We start from the raw sequence: 16,892 nt of genomic DNA, 5'->3' as shown, positions 1-16,892 counted from the left end.
ATGAAATGTATAAAGAGGAAGCAGACACCATGGCAGGAGACAGCCAGCTCTATGGTAGAGATGATTTCAGATAATGCATCCTTTTGTTTTTATCAGTCTCCTAAAAGGCTGATATGAACTGCATTTATTCAAGGTTGCTAGTCTGTTCCTTTGGAAAAATCTGCACATGAAGCAGAAATGCAGAGCTCTTTTTTGATGTTAACTCTCCAATTCAAATTTAATTATGTAATTATGCTAAGTATCTGCATTTGGTATTCTGTCTTCAGGTGAGAAAATGGAGCAGTATCACATCATTCACCTCAGTACAGTGTTACTCTAAATATTTTCACTTTTCTGGAGTCTTTTCTCCTTTTCCAACACCCCTCCCTCCAACCTGGAACCCACCATGTACCTCACCCTTAGTCTAGGATAATCATGTCCTTGAAAAAGTGAATCTCCTGAAGTGAAACTTAGTTGCTGACAGAGCTAAAACTTAATTCTCCACTCTTTCCTTTGTGCCCTTTCAACATCAAACACAGCTTTCTCCTCTGATTTCCTCCTCACTCACACAGTTGCTGTGCTTGTTGATGGCCCCCTTGGCCTTCTTAGCTTCAGCAGCCTCTCTGTCCTTGTCTAGTAGATCTGCTCATTATTTCTTCTCTTCTCCATGTGGGTCAGGCCTTTGTTTTCATCACCACCATTCTCATTCCCCTCCTAATCTCTTAATGAATGGTCTTGCCTGCACAGGTTGCCTCCAGTTGCACTCAGGCACTCTCCTAAATTGCTTTACCTCCACAAATATCACTTTCTAGCAGCTGTTACAAGCACCTTGATCTGCCAGCACACTAGCTTGATTTGCTCCTGCTCCAAATTTGCTGATCCTCTTTACTGCTAAGAATACTGACCTTCCTTCTGTATTTTGCTTGCTTTTTTCCTGAACCAGCTCAATCTTAATCTTTGGGTATGTATTACATGGACATATTGCTGGAAAATTATGATGCAGGAATTATCATGTAACACAGTGTAGATGTTTCATCTGTCTATTGGAATATATCATAGAATATCCTGTAGAAATTCCCCACTGCAAACACTATGTCTTTTTTTTTAACCAAAATCTTATGCATTCAAGCAGGAGTGAAGCTGGGGTGAATTCAAAAGACTTACCTCATATTCCTTAAATGCCAAATGTATACAATTTAAGAAATGCATACAATTTAAGTCCTGCAATACTGCAATTTCTGTTTTGGTCATACAGAAAATAGTCCAGCAAAATGAGGGATATCAAGACCCGATTTTATGAAGAACTAAATAGTATATACCTCAGTACCATGGTTATTTTAAGGTTAAACAAAGCTTGTATTTTAATGAGCAGCTTTATATAACATAAGTTTGTTTAAGGTCATGTAGACAAGATCTTTTGACTGAAAGACATTGTGTAATGACAGAACATTTTTTCATGTCTGAATATTGCAGTAGCTGGTGACTTAGAAATACCACAGATAGCTGTGTTAAGTAAGTAATGATTGCAACCTGGTATTTCAAGCCAAAATTGTGTGTAGACAATTGCTGAGAACGTAATGGCCATACTATTTGCCTATTCAATTGTCTGACTGACCTTTTCTGAGTTCCTACTGAGGTAATGAAATTTGAAAATATTCTAGTATATAAATAGCCTTTTACACTGAGTGGGGTATAAAACCATAATTTATTATTATTATAATGTTTACATTTTTCAGTCTTGTTATTGAAGTAGTTATTTGGTTTTGTAAATTCTCTCTTTTTTTCTATGTCAGTAGATTTGTAATGGGCCATATTTCAGGGCCTGTTGAGAACCTGCCAGTTCTAGGGAGTAATTTTTGTGTTTGAGTATTCCTCATACCTCTTAAATTCTTGTCCATTTTAATGTACAAAATTGTGAAATCAGGATTAGATCCAGTTCTAATTTTTCCTTCTTACAGCCTTACTAGAACATTTTTCCCTGTACTTTATGTACCACATTATAAGAAGGCTTTATTCAATGTGACTACAGATAGCATAATCTGAAAGCTTTTTGATGATTATCTATCGAGCATTTTATTCTGTTCCAAAAATACTGATTATTTCCTTATGAACAGTCTTTTCTTCATCTGGTGATGGGTTATTTCAGATACCAGGGTGCTAAACTTAATTCATAAGAATATCATATACAGAATCATACCATTGTTTACTCTGCATCATTGCACAAGACATGAAAACTCCTTTGTGCCATGTCCCTTATCACTGATTGTAGTGCAGGGAAGAGTATGTGCTCTTCATCAGGGTCAGGGGAAGTCATATTGCAGCTGGCACTGCTTCTGACACATGAACAAGTATAGCTTTTTTGTAGGATAAGCAAGAATTTGGGGAGAGAACTGTATTATCCAAGAAAGAATAAAGTTGAGGTTTAAACCAAGTATAAATGTGAAAAGTCAATGAATGCCCCTGAACCAGAGAAGTCATTGAGTGAAGGCAGAGGAAGAGTATCCCTACACTAGTGATTAAGTATAGAAGAGAAAAGTAGCACTGACATACATATATATATATGCAGATTGACAACACAAGCCTGATTCTGTAGGCCATCTTGTGGAGTTGAATGTTAAAATTGAAATCTCAACTTATAATGTTTTCTGCTCTTCCTGAGAGAAACAGAAAATTGGAAATAGGACACCAGTGGTACCTGTGCAGGCTCTAATAGCTGTGAGTGTGCAGGCAATGCTGTCAGCACTCTGAACTTTTCTTAATTTAGTAGCCCACTGCTGTGGGTAACTTGTCACTGTTCCTGTATCAGCAAATTCCATTTTTGCAGAGTCTTATTACATTGAGGCTTTTCCAGTAATATTGTCAGTTGTTGTTCTTCACCCCATACCCATGCAGACAGTTTTCTAATGATTAGTTTTGTTTATCCAAACTCCAGAAAGTGGAGGACCCATTTGTGGAAATGTCCCCCTGTCTTCCCAGCCAAGGGGACACTGAAGAGAAAGGGTTAGGGATAAAAATAATATCACTCAAACAGAGCTTTTAAAGATTGTCTCTATTGTGGCTGCTGTGAAAAAAAGGTACAATCAAAGCACCGAGATGACATTTCCAGGGCAAGGCTTGTGAGGGTTTGTTGGGCCACCATCTTATATCTGATTCACACATTTACCTTGGAGTCCAAGCTATTTTGCTATTGTTCAGTATGGGACAGCAAAAGTAGACAATGGAAGATGAAGAAATTTATTCTTAGGTAAGAAAGGTCTTTGGTGTGTTTTCATAGACTTCAGAAGATTGTGAGAGACTGCAAACAATTACTGCCAATGATGAGTAAGACATGTTTTTTAAATATTAGTGATTACATTGCATAGCTAGCCTGCATATTTTTGTAGCACATTTGCCCACAGGTTTAAATAATATAAATGGAAATTATTTTAACATGTTTCATAATTGTGCTTCGAAGTTAATGTCCACCAGAAGGTGCAGTGTTGTTGGTCTATTATAGATCCTGGGACTCCTAATAGTTATGATTCTTCCTGTGGAGTATGGTGAAGTATGGTATGGGATAAATATTTAATGGACCCAAAAGTCTAAGTTTTTTTCTTAGCTGAAAAGTAAAAATGAATGAAAATGTTTGCCTGGAGATGTTCTCCCGCAATGCATAAGGGTGTTAGAGGATAGTATTACTTTTTCCCCTGCTTTTTAATCAACTGATTTTTAGAAGACAAATAAAGATAATTTATAAAGGGATCTTTTGTTCTTGCACTTAATCCTCTATTGTTGTTGTTTTATCCCTTGTCATTTGATAACTCTACTACTGTAACTAAATATATTTACACACTTTCCTATAATACAGCAGAGTTGAAGTAAGCAGGCAACAGTGAGGAATGATATATAAAATAACCTCAGTAATACATTAAAAATAGATAATGAATTACAATTAATGTATGTTTTATAGAAGTTTTCAAAGAGACCAAGTTTTTATTGGCCTTTTAAAACATGTTTGTAAGAAGCTTTGTGAAACATAGGCCCTGAATATAAAAAGTTAATATCTTGCAACTACATTAATGTAATGTCTAGAATATTACATTACTTTGTTTCCAGAGATAATCAATGATGGTAATATAATATCTGCCTCTCAGAGCCAATGTATGATTTAAATTAATTATTGCTTATAAAGCAATTTGAAGTCTTTAGCAGTAAGGTGTTGCAAAGTGTAAAAGTACTATTATTAATTTAACATCACCATTAAAGTCAGTACTTTAAGAGCATTTGCTATACTCTGCTCAATATCTTTCTATTCATCATATGCTGCATATTAGTTATTTTAACATTTAGAAAGCTTAGTAATCTGGAAGTATTCCAAACCATTGTTCCAGACAGCAGTTAGATATTTGGGTGGATCATGTAAAAACAGTGAAATGGCTGAGAAAGCATGTAAAATGTTTGTTTTAAGTAATATTACATCAATGGAACAGACATCTGCAGCACTGGACTTGATTTTAAACTTCTTTAAACTTTTTTTAAAGTTAACATTGTACTATGTTTTTCTAAAATTTATTAGGAGGGCTAATATCATGTTATTTCTAAACAAGTAGACTGTTTTATCTTTTGTTCAGTTTACATTTCTGTTTCTGAAATATTCGTGGGAAATCCGATTTACAGTGGGCAGTTCTTAGGAGGTGGTGGACACCTGCCACTCGGTATTTTTACTGCTGTTTGGTTTTGTAACCTAACATCAACTATCAAGATGTGCATTATCTTTTTTTTTTCAGTTTTCATTAATCTTACATCTTGTGTAAGACTTTAAAAATACAGGCAGAGGTAGGCCTTGGAGGTTACAGCCTCAGGAAAAGTGTGTCAAGTCTCTCTTCTCATACAATGATTATGTGCCATAAAATAATGCTGTGTATTTACACAGTTGTTTATCTATTAGATTATGTTTTAAATTGTCCCAGACAGAGAAAAAGAAATTTTAGGGATCCTATCCTCCATACTTCCCAGCAGCATTGTCTTGAATTTGTGCTTAGCTCTGGAGCTCAGCATGCTGCCTTTGGAGCCGGTTCTAAACTAGGTAAAATGTTCAGGATCCAACCAGACTCCCCAGCCCTATGGAGGTAGGTGGGGAGAGCAATCAGGTGAATAAAAGATATGTCTTTGTAAATGATATAAGCAGATGTTCCATATTTCTAAAAGCAATATGAATTTAAAAGCCAAATGTACGAGTAGATCAATTAAAAGATTCACCTGTAAGCAGTTTGCTGAGTCGGCACTGAGGAAGTTGCATTTTCACCATGTAGTTGAAAATGAGGATATTAATTACAGGTAATATTTTCTGAGTCTTCTCCTTGTGGTAGTCATTTTATTTAAAAGTACTACTTGCACTTCTAGGATTAAAGGAATCTTTCCTAGGTACTGGAAATTAATTTCCTCCTCTTCTTTGAATTTATTCTGCTTTCTGAGATTAATTTAATATGTACTGCAAATGAATTAAACACTGAACCCTTTGATTTCTCTTGGTATTACTAAATCAGTTAACAAACAGGTTTATTATCCCTAGCATGAAATGCCATATGGCTCAGGTTCACTCACATTATATGCTAGAAGATTAAAGTATGTTCTTAATATGAAATTACACATTTCAAGCTCATTTTCTGATGCATTAATAATAAGAAAAAGGTTTCCCTCTAGTATCAGCCAACTGGTTATTTGTGTTTCCAAAAAATGCTTCATTGTGTAAGAAAACTAGCAAACGTCAGACTTAATTCTGCACATTTCCATGCACAGGACTATCAGCAAAACTGCTCAAGTATGTATTTCTGTTTCCAAGCAGGTTTAGGGTTGAGATATTTTCTGAAAAGGTATTCAAAATGTTTAAATGTAGATAAATTATCCCTAACTTACATCTCACTGGAAATATTTAGAATTTACTTACATAAATAAATCTAGCTTTTTCAATGTTTACCTTAACTCCTGTTGATATTAAGTAGGACACATATATGCTTTCCTTTTTCAGTATAAATATTCTCAAAGGCAAGTAGCTATTTGAAAACTATAGGACGAAAACTGTAGGATATGCAGCTAAATAAATAAATAAATTCCTTTTCACTGCAGAGCAGTCAGTCACATCAGAGTCATTAGCACAGTAACACTGGCTGCAGGGCAATTTAAGATTTTTTAGCCCCAGGCTGCTGTTGTGATTCAGCAAACTCTTTAAGCCAGAACTCAAGGCAATGCTGCTACTGCAAGGAACCACACTGCCCTTCCAGCAATGCTAATGACAGAGGGTAGAAGAAATGAACAATTCGCATGGAAACCCCCTGAGAACAGCCAATACCTCCAGCATCTCATTCTCATGGACATCCCTACATGGGCCTGCAGGTGCTGGTGCTGGCAAGAGAGCAGCTGGGGAGTACAAGCACCAGCTGGAGGTGGGAGAAAAAACCTAAACTACTTCTGGTGGCAACAGTGCTGATATAGACTAGTTTCAATTATTTGTGAAAAAAATAGCCTAAATTATTGTATCAGATAGGAGGTAGAAGAATGTACGGAAATAATGATTGTGCTACTATTTTGAAGTAACATCTCTTCCTCATGGTTTGTAGGACTCCAAACATTTTTTGTTCATATTGTGTGTTGTATGCTATCCACAGTTTACTTTTAAAGTTAAGGTTTGTACCATTTTAAAAAGAAAGAGTTGGGGAAGAGGAAGAAGAGGGCCCCTTCAGATCTGCTTAGTTTCTAAATATATTAGGTGACTTCATTTACAGTTAGTGTAAAAAAAATATATATATACTGCTTCTAAATTCTTACTTTGTTTTTCACTGTAAAATATGCTAATGAAAATTGTCTACATGTCAAACCCATTCCAAAGTAATGAGAATGATCTTTGGTTTTGTTTTCAGCACCAAAGGGAATACTCCATCTCTCTCCTGACGTATATCAAGAGATGGAAGCAAGCCGCAACAAATCAGCCCCTGGTACCACTGTAAGCTATATGCCATCCAAAGAAATGAGCCAGACTTCCAGCTCTTTCTTCAGCATATCTCCTACCACAAATAGCACGGCCACCATTGCCAGGGAACTTCTCATGAATGGAACGTCCCCAACTGCCGAAGCCATAGGTCTAAAAGGAATATCCCCTGCTTCCCCCTGTTCTACAGTGCAGCCTTCAAAACAGCTGGAATATTTGGCAAGGATTCAAGGCTTTCAGGTATGGGAGGGGGAAAATGAAGCTCTTCAGCCAGAGTCGTAGCGTTGCCATCAAGGTTTCACTCTTGCCCTCTTGAATGTGGGCATGCATGTAACTTAGCTTGTAAAATTAGCTGGTGTCTGAGGCAGTTTCTGGGTCCAGGAGATACAGATTTCCACTTTACATTTATCTTACTGCAGCCCATCTTTCCTCCTATGTCTCTTCTCCTTAAATAATTACAGGCTTAAATTATGCTTTTAACTTGCACTTCTTTGAGAGTCTTCACCTCTTGGTTTCTCCCTTCAACTCTGATCCAGAAGCTACTGATGCACCACCTTGCCTTTGCATTTGTCTTCTAGGCCAGGTCATTCAAGTAGTTTCTTTGCTTCCCACCCTTCACCTCTTAAATGTAACCTGATGTTTTGGTTTAGGAATGGTACTATCCAATTTAGTGTCCTACTGACACTCTCCAAACCAGTGCCACTCACTCACTCTCCCCTTCCCACTCCCACCTCCCCTTGTGGTGGGCTGGAGAGGAGAATTGGAAACAAAAAAGGTAAATGTCGTGGGTTGTGATAAGAACAGTGTTCTAGAAACAGCAATGGGATAGGGAAAAGAACAGTAACAGCAACAATGCTAATGACAGGGGGCAGAAGAAGTGAACAATTCCCCTGGAAACCCCCTGAGAACAGCCAATACCTGCCCATACCCTCTGCCACGCTTACTCAACTGGAAGAGACTCCCTCCCCCAGACATGGCAATGACATGAGGTGATATAGAATAATGTGCAGGTCCTAGCCATGGCCCCTCCTGGCAACTGCAAAAGTTAACCCTGTCCTGGCCAGAACCAGGACATTACCCGCCCCTTGTTCTATACCATCCTGCATGCCCAGATCCTACACATTCCATTTATATATATGTATATACAAGCAGAGGTATCATTTCCTTAGTCAATTTTGGCTGTTCCTCCAAGATGTCTGTTGAGTTCATTTGGTCCATGGCTGTGGGTCCCATCGGTGTCGCAACAGGACACGAAATGAACGACACGCACAAGCTGAAATGTCCAAGGTAAAAAGAAGGAAGTTTATTTCTGAACTCCAATATTTATAGACTTTCAAAAGTGACTGTGGATTGGAGGATGAAATTGCCACCTCTCCAGCCACATTGGTCAAACCAACAGTCCATCAAATTTCTCTTCCTCCAGAAAGGAATGCAAAACAATCACTATTTACATGAAAAGTGTGTGAGAAACTCCATTACAAAAATGTAAACATCAGAAGGCTTAGAAGAACTTAGAAGAACAGGGCAACACATCATAGATGTATTCTAGGTCAGGAGGGCTGGTGTGCTGTCAGCTGGTTGCAGGCTGCATCACGAGTTCACTACTGGTGCATCTGGAGCAGTCCATACTCCTTGTCCATCACAGTTATAGCATACAGTATCATTCAGCAACCAATGTTACACAATTCTACAGCACAGACTGTTCTCACCCAAAAATCTAAACCCCTGGAGGTAGTTCATGATGATTTCCAAGATCCCTGAGCTTTTGGGTTTCCTATTCAAGCTCACTAGATGATCAGCGCAGTTCACTCACTTTATGTAGCATTAGTGGCATGACATGTGGAAGAGACTTTCTCTTGAACATACAGCCCAGCACTGGCAGGGTGCCAGAAGAAGCTGTGCTTCAGTGCCAATCACTTCTGAAGCAGCTTGAACCCCTTCCTGAGATGCCAGTATCCCTTTTTCAGTTGTTGTGTAGCAGGCCTTGGGTCCTTTGTATGCCCAGCTCCAGAATCGCAGGAGTCATCCTCCAGTGTCCCCTGGTACTTTTTGGCAGAGATTCCAGGAAGGACCATTCTCTCCAGCTGTAGTATAGAGCACAGTTTCCACATCTTGTCCTGTCCTGACTGACCCAAGAGCTATTGCATGAACAATCTCTTCCTTAATTTGTTCAGAAGCTTATTTTTCAGGACCCCTCTTAAAATAATTCATCTTCTGCATCATAAGATATAGAGGGCTTTCAATCAATTGAGCTCTGGAATATGCACTCTCCAAAAGCCCACAGCTCCTAGGAAAACCTGTATTTGTTTCTTGATGGTTGGTGGGGACATAGATGCTATTTTGTTGACCATGGCCATTAGAATCTGATGACATCCATCTTACAATTTTATTCCTAAAGCCTGGGTTTCCTGGCAGATCCCTTGACCTTACTTTTCTTTAAGGCAAAACCAGCCTTCAGGAGGATTTGGATTATCTTCTCCCCTTTCTCAAAAACTTCCTCTGCTTGGTTGCCCCACACAATGATGTCATCAATATATTGCAAGTGTTATGAAGCCTCACTCTCTTCCAATGCAGTCTGGATCATTCCATGGCAAATGGTGGGAATGTGCTTCCACCCCTGGGCAGTTGGTTCCAGGTGTACTGCATGTCAGTTTGGGTCCTTGAAATACCCACTCCTGAGGCAGTCTATGCCAAGGATGCACAAGGCCTCTGGCCCATCACAGTGGGGTGGTTTTGCCATTCATTCCTGCAAGACCCCAGAACTCACTCAACAAGTCTTTTAAAAGGGCTTGCAGATTTTTTTATGTACCGTGAATTAGATGCAAGGGAGAAATACCAACAAGGTATTCTCAAGAGATGAAAACAACAAAAACTTTACTGGCAAATTTCAGAAACTCAGAGAACTCAGGCAAAAGTTTAGAGCAACATTCAGTCAACATAAAATGTCTTGCCAAGCCTTCACTTAGCAAACTCTAAGCCTGATGAACATAGCAAACTCCAACCAATCCAGGTTTAAGTTACTCAAACTTTGAGAAGAAGGCATTATAAGAAGGAAAGAGAAAAAGAGAAAGAAAATATGCAGAAAAGAATGAATACAGCTACTATGGCTAGCTTCCAGTGGTCTTCCAGCTGATATTAAATCCTAGGGAAGGTAGGGTCAAGATGTGCTTGCCTGGTGTCCTGGCTTAAGTACCCTTTGGCTTTCCTGGGCCCTTCCTCCAGGTGAGACTTCTGGTCTGGCAGCCACTCAGGAGCTGGGTTAGGGCTTCAGAGATGGGATGAGGAGCATTGCCTCCAGTGTGCCTGTGATTGGCAGTCACTATGGGGCTGGGATGCAGGCTCTAGAGGATGGGGTGTGTGGAGCAGGACATTGTCCCACCAGGGCAAGGCCCAACCTGCTCCTTTGCCCACACACACCCCCAAACTGTTTTGAGCAAGCAGTCTCCTCCAGTCTCTCACAATACCCCGTCAGGTTCACTACATCTTCCAGTACAGGCAGCTCTTGGGATCCCCTGTCACCCCAGAAGCAGAGATGGATTCTGCCCCTACTTGTCTTGGTAGCATGAGGGTACGTGGTGCACTGGTGACAAGAAAAGCCTTAAACTCCTGTGGGTCTGGTGTGCCAAGCCATCACATCCACACAATCCAAGAGATCTGACTGTCCCTTTCCTCTACCTTGCTGGAGTCAGGACCCCTCCAATTCTGGTCGTGGTATTTGTTGCTCACAAATTTGAACTGAAGGTACTGCAAATGGTTTCAAGCAACATCAGCCCTCCTGTTCTGTCTGAGTATTTGTCTGCTAGAAACTGGAGTAGCATTTATCCTTGAAGGATTTTCTGCAGTGGTTGTTTTTCCTCTCAAATCATGTACCCATGTGCTAGGGCACAGGTGGGTTTTCCATTCCACTTCCTCATGTCCTTTCTATGGTCATGCAAGTAAAACCACAGGCCACCTTGTGGTGTGCACCCTCTCTCTCAAGCAGGGGGCCCTTGCTACCAATAGAAAGGACTCTGGACCATGCTGGCAGGCCATGGGACCATGGCCATGTCCTTTCTAGCTTGTTCAGGTCTTTCAGATCTGTCTGCCATCTTGGACAGTCTTGCACAGCTGAGGTGCAGTTTGGTAGTGAAGAAAAAACATGATCTTCATATTGCCAGAGTCAGGTAGTCACCTGAAGCACTGTTGGTTCTCCTTTCATTGCCATTAATGTCAATGGCCTACGAGGATGGCGTGCTCTGCACAAACTTCCACCACATGGACTGTGTACTCTGGACCTCATCTGGAGCTACAGAGAGCTGCTCTTTAAAGTACCTCTAGCACAGCTAATGCTCTCAGGTTTTCTCAATGGCATTCCACCTGCTTTGACACACTATTAGATCATCCTTTAGAGAATGCCCTTCCCTCTGCTTGACAGGAGTCACTTCCAGAAGCTGAGAGTTTCTGTCCTCTTCCCAATCTCTCTGTCAATACCTGCATCCTGTGACAGGGATTCCAGTTGCTAGTTTCATACTGTGGGACACAATGCCCCAGCGGAGGAGCAGCCAGGTCACCAGGAGCTCTCCTGGCTGGTGGCTGACGTATTTTTGCTCACCTGGTGTAGTGGTCAGATGCCAAGCACCCACCAAAGCCACTTTCTCCTCTGCAGCTGGATGGGGGAGAGAAAATATAATGAAGGATCCATGAGTTGAAGTAAGGATTGGAGAGATCATTCATTAAATACCATCATGGGCAAAACAGGTACTCCCCAATGCTTATCAACTTAGAGATATATATGCATTGAATTTATTACTAACAAAATCAGAGCAGGATAATGAGAAATACAATAAGAACCTTGAAAACACCTTCCCTCTGTTAGAAATTAACTAACTTTTAGATGCAATTAAATGGGGACAAAGTTTTGTCAAAGCAAAAGCAAACTGTTTATTAGTAATGGTTTAACTGAGCCAGGTGTGTACCTCTCTCCCCTAGAGCTGAGCACACACACCCTCCCAACAGAATGGTTACAAAATATACCTTTTCCCATCTAGGGGGTGGTCCCTGACCCCCTTCCCATTGGCAGGGTACTCGGGGATTTACATTATCTCCTGACCGCCTACTCTTCTATCTCTTCCCCTCTCATCCTACTTCCTTTTGGTCAGGTCTTCAATGCTGCCCCTCTCCCAGCTCACAGCAACACCCAAGAAACCAACCAGAACAAATCCAAACCACAAACAACACCACACAGAACCAACAATTTTCACTTAACAACCTTTTGGCTTCAGCAAAATATTACCTCATCTCTCATACCCTCACCCCTCCTTCCTTCCCACTGACAGCAAAGGGACAGAGGGAATGGGGGGTTCGGTGAGTTCATCACCTGTGGCTTCTCCCACTGCCCAGAGAGAGGAGTTGTTCCCCTGCTGTGCTATGGGGTCCCTCCCACAGGAGACTCTTCATGAACTTCTCCAACATGAGTCTAGCTCATGAGATGCAGTCCTCCCCAAACTGCTGCAGTGTGACTCCATCCCATGGGCAATACAATCCATGCCCAAGCTGCTGCAGCATGGGTGACTCTTCCATGCAGTGCAGTCCTTCAAGGCCAGGCTGCTCCAGTATAGGAGCAGGGCCCCTCCCTCCACAGGTCTCCCATGGGCTCACAGTCTCCTCTCAGGCACCCCCTGCTCCAGTGTGGGGCTCCTCCACAGGCTGCAGGCAAATCCCTGCATCCCCATGGATCCCCATGGGCTGCAGGGGCACAGCTGCTTCACCATGGCCATCATGGGCTGCAGAGGGATCCCAGCTCTGGTGCCTGGAGCACCTTCTGCTCCTCATTCTGCACTGACCTTGCTGTCTGCAGAGCTTTTCTTACATGTTCTCACTCCATCATTTTCCAGCGACAATTTCAACTGCACAACAGTTTTTAATTTATCTTTCTTCTTAAATATGTTTTCTCAGAGGTATTACCACTATTTCTAATTGGCCCAGCCTTAGCCAGCAGCACATCCATCTTTGGAACTGCCAGGGATTGGCTCTGCTGGACATGGAGAGAACTTCTGGCAACTTCTGACAGAAACCACCCTTGTAGCCCCTCCCTCCCAGCCCCCTCAAAACCTAGGCCATGCAAATTCAATACAGCTGGGAATAGGGATCAGGTGATTATCTCTGGCCCTGCCTCTTCCTCCTGTTTTGAGAGCTCTACTTCCTCTTTATCCCTCACTAAGTGAGCTGATTTGGTTTTCTTCTTCTTTATAGGGACAACTACTACTGGCACAGGCGATTCCTTGGGTTCACCTGCAAATCAGGCCACAGTGCCTGTAGGTCTGTTTTCTTCCTCTTTCCCCTGAGGGTGCTGTCCAGTATTGAACTGTGTCCAGTAAAGAGTAGCCAGGCCCAGCACGCTACAATAAGTTGCCCCTTTCCTGAGCTGCCACAGCATGCTCCTTGCAAATATTCTGTCACTTTAGCAAGATCCTGTAGTTGTTCAGGGATGAACTTCCAAACCACTGGAGCAGAAGATTTTTTTAAAAACTGCTTCGTTTTTTGCCACATTTCATGCCACTCATGACTGTCCACCCTTGGGGCAGATCTCTGAATGAAATTCCTAGAAATCTGTTTCTTGACTCTAGGCATGGTGTGGACTGAGACAGTGAGTCTTAGCCACAAGAACATGCTTTCCTTAACATCCAAGGGAAATTCAAAATTCTCAAAAGCTGTTGTAACAGCTGAAGGAGGAGAAGGAGGTGAAAGACTGGAGAAAATCATCCTCCCCTGTTCCCCCACAGAGTGAGTGTGATTATTGACTCCCAAAGACAGTGCCTAAAGTAAAGGTAGGAGAGCAGCACTGAATACACTTCCAAAATTATGCCCATTGTCCTTGATCAGTCATAGACTGATATCCCATAATACAGCAAAAAAGCAACTCCAATCCTTCTCCCTGCTCTGAAAAAGAACATCACAAGGACCACATATGGGAATATGTGAACGCAGGGTTAGGTACCACAACCACATGAACAGACCAAGCAGCATTGTGACCGGTGGCTCTGGAGTTAAGGCAACAAATGCTTAGATTGAATTTGTTTCCAAGCTGCTCTGGACAGATCTATTGTTACCTCAACCCTTGATGCCACACACTGGGTGCCCAATAAGGCTGTAGTGTTTTAGGAATGGTACTCCCCAGTTTAGTGCTCCCACTGAGACTCTCCAAACCACATGCCACTCACTTGCTCCTCCCTCCCCCTCCTCCCACCCCTTAAACTGGATGGAGAGGAAAATTGGAAGCACAAAAGTTAAAGATCATAGGTTGAGATAAGAGCAACTTATTGGAAACAGCTGTGAGATAAGAATTTGACCAGTGTTAGTGACAGAGAGTGCAAGAATCACACAGAACCCCCCCACCAATAGACAATACCCAGCCACTCCCTCTGCCACGCTACTTGACCAGAAGGGTCCCCTTTCTCCCCTGAAGAGACTCCCTCCCTGCAGCAGTGATGTGAGGTGTTATAGGATAACCTCCAGGTCCTAGTCATGTCTCCTCCTGGCTACTGCAAAAGTTAACCCTTTCCTGGCTGGAACCAGGACACCTGAGAATGGTGTTTTGTTCAGAAGGTGCAGCCTAGAAGCCAAGCTGGTGTCAGAGCAATGCGGAATGTTTTTGCCATCATAGTCAATACTAGAGAATGTAAGATGAAACATGCTGGGTCAGTGCCTGAGGCCTTGAACACTGTATCCAGCAATGCCAAGTGCCCTATATTTCATAGGGCAGTGGCAGCCTCTGTAGTACATCCAGTCATTTCTGTGGTGTGGAAGTTAGGAAGAGGAAGCCTCTTCCCTATCCCATTACATGCAGAATTACATATGTGTATGGATAGTGGCTCATTTTACAGTGTTGAACTGTCAGAGATATATGTAGAAATGTACTTTCTTCTGTCACAGGTTTTTGAGTTTTTGTTTTGTCTGGAGTTTTTTCCCTTTTCAGAATTGTGAATTTGCTTCATTTGAAGAGTTGGTTTTGTATGCTTTAGCACATGTAATTTGATCATGTAACTAAATTCTAAAAATGGGAGGTTCCTTTTGCATGCCTGATAATGAACTTTTTTGTCCCATGTAATTTTCAAGGTATGCAGTTGTTGAGTGACTTTAAAAAAGCTGCTAGAATTCAAGAAATAGTGTCAGATGTTTTGTTGGTATAAGCAGCATAGTTAAATTACTTTTTCTTACATCAGATATCACCAGTTGTGAATTTGACCTAACACTGTTTTTGTCTAAAATGTACTTTCAGCTTTCTTTTGGTCTTCATTTTTGAAATGTCATTTTTGCTTCATTCATTTGAATGTCTCTTAATGAAAGAAACAGTAACAGCCTCAGCCTCACTGTAGTAGAGTTAAGCTGCTAATAGGAATTCAGTTTTCCTGAGTTCCATTTATTACCTGCCTGCAGTAGAAACAGATTAATTCTGATGAAAAGAAATTCAATCCATGAAGTTTTCACTGCTCACTTTCACATCTTGTCAGATTACTTGTGTCTCCTAGTAATGGTTTATTTTCATAGAACCGATGCACAATTTATGTTACTGTTTTGGGTCCTCCTTGCCTAAAGTATGTGGTTACTGTAAAGTGATTAGTTGTGTTTGTCCTGGGTTTTTTTTTTTTCTCATGCTTTGATTCTAGATGCTTTTGTAGAAACTGTTTTTAAAGGGTCTTACCTTGAGCCAAAAAATATAGTCCTTTTCATCCCTGAACCAAACTACTACTTTTTGCTTGGCCCTAATACAAAGCAAGGAATTTGGTACGGAATCTTGATTATTAACATCTATCCACTGTGTATGTAACTGCTGGTTTTACATCATCTTAGCATGCTTTTTAGCACCTCACTTCAATAAGCCTGGTATTGATGTGAAACTCTGCCACTGCTGGATGGCTGAGCTGAGGTGGAGCAGTGAACAGAATCTCTGTGGGAAATGGCTCAGTGGCCTATCAGGTGCATATCACAGGTCTCTTCACCATTTCAGCCTAGAAAGCTCTTTGTGTTTTAGAGTTTAAAAGCCAATGTCTTTACAGGTTAACTTTCTCAGGCATATTTACTAAAGGAGAAGACTACTGCATTTCCAAACAGCTAGCTTGTTTCATGTTTCCTGAATGACCCAAAATGATTTTTAAATTGTTAGCATGTATTTGTATTCTGGTCCAGATGATAACCATAGTTTTTGTCTTTCATTGAAGAGCGTATACATTCTGTTCTGTTACAATGTATTTTTTGAATTTTTTAAAAAAATCAATAAATACTCATATGATGTTTCATTTGTAAATGTAAACAATGTTATTTGCTTATTTGAATGGTTTCTTCAACTGCTTTAGCTGCAGGGGACACGTCTTTAAAACACATTTATTTAACTTAAGTTCTTCTAAACTCTTTGTCTATGATCTCAGCTATGTTCTATTGTAAGCCCTTAATATTAAGTTATTGGGACCAATGTATAGTTAAGTAGTAAAAAATTGCATTTTCATTCTTTATGATTTATTATTCTAAAGACATTTGTAATTGATAAGCAGCAGCTCAGTGTTACTGAAGAACAGGTGTTTAGCTTGGATACTTTCAAAGGTCAGGCTTCAAATTACCTGTGATAATTAAAGACAAATTCTTCAAGCAAGCCTTTACAAACTCTGAATAAAGCATTTTAGTGCTTGCTTCGTATTTATGAATGCTATCTACCCAGTTAATTGTTTTGCAGACTTTGCCTGGAAATGGTTTAAAGGAAAATTCAGCTTTGGTAAAATTGTTATTTTTAAGTGACTATGTGGTATTTTGGCCATTGTTCTGTAACCAGACTAGGAAAGTTACAGTTATTTCTGCTGACCATTTAAGTGCAGTAAATTATTCAGAGAATTTGTTTAAATGGAAACATTTAGAGAAGCTGTTTACACATGTATAACTTGAGCCTCCAGTTTTTACTGAAGCAAAACACAAGTTGCAG

The 16,892-nt window shown here is 40.7% G+C and overlaps 1 protein-coding gene across 4 annotated transcripts in view; it reads left to right on the top strand.

The window, feature by feature from the left end:
- Nucleotides 1-16,892, top strand: part of STAU2 (staufen double-stranded RNA binding protein 2) — a 171,142-nt gene that overhangs the window by 78,603 nt on the left and 75,647 nt on the right. For all 4 annotated transcript variants that reach the window (XM_058813148.1, XM_058813131.1, XM_058813123.1 and 1 more), the window contains one exon: nt 6,876-7,183. In XM_058813148.1, the coding sequence (XP_058669131.1) occupies nt 6,876-7,183 (308 nt within the window). The remainder of the gene's footprint in view (nt 1-6,875; nt 7,184-16,892) is intronic.

Source organism: Ammospiza caudacuta, chromosome 1 (genome assembly GCF_027887145.1).
Source record: "Ammospiza caudacuta isolate bAmmCau1 chromosome 1, bAmmCau1.pri, whole genome shotgun sequence".
Classification (NCBI taxonomy): domain Eukaryota; kingdom Metazoa; phylum Chordata; class Aves; order Passeriformes; family Passerellidae; genus Ammospiza; species Ammospiza caudacuta.
The sequence above is the reverse complement of the archived record's forward strand: the minus strand, read 5'-3'. Positions and strand labels throughout refer to the sequence as shown.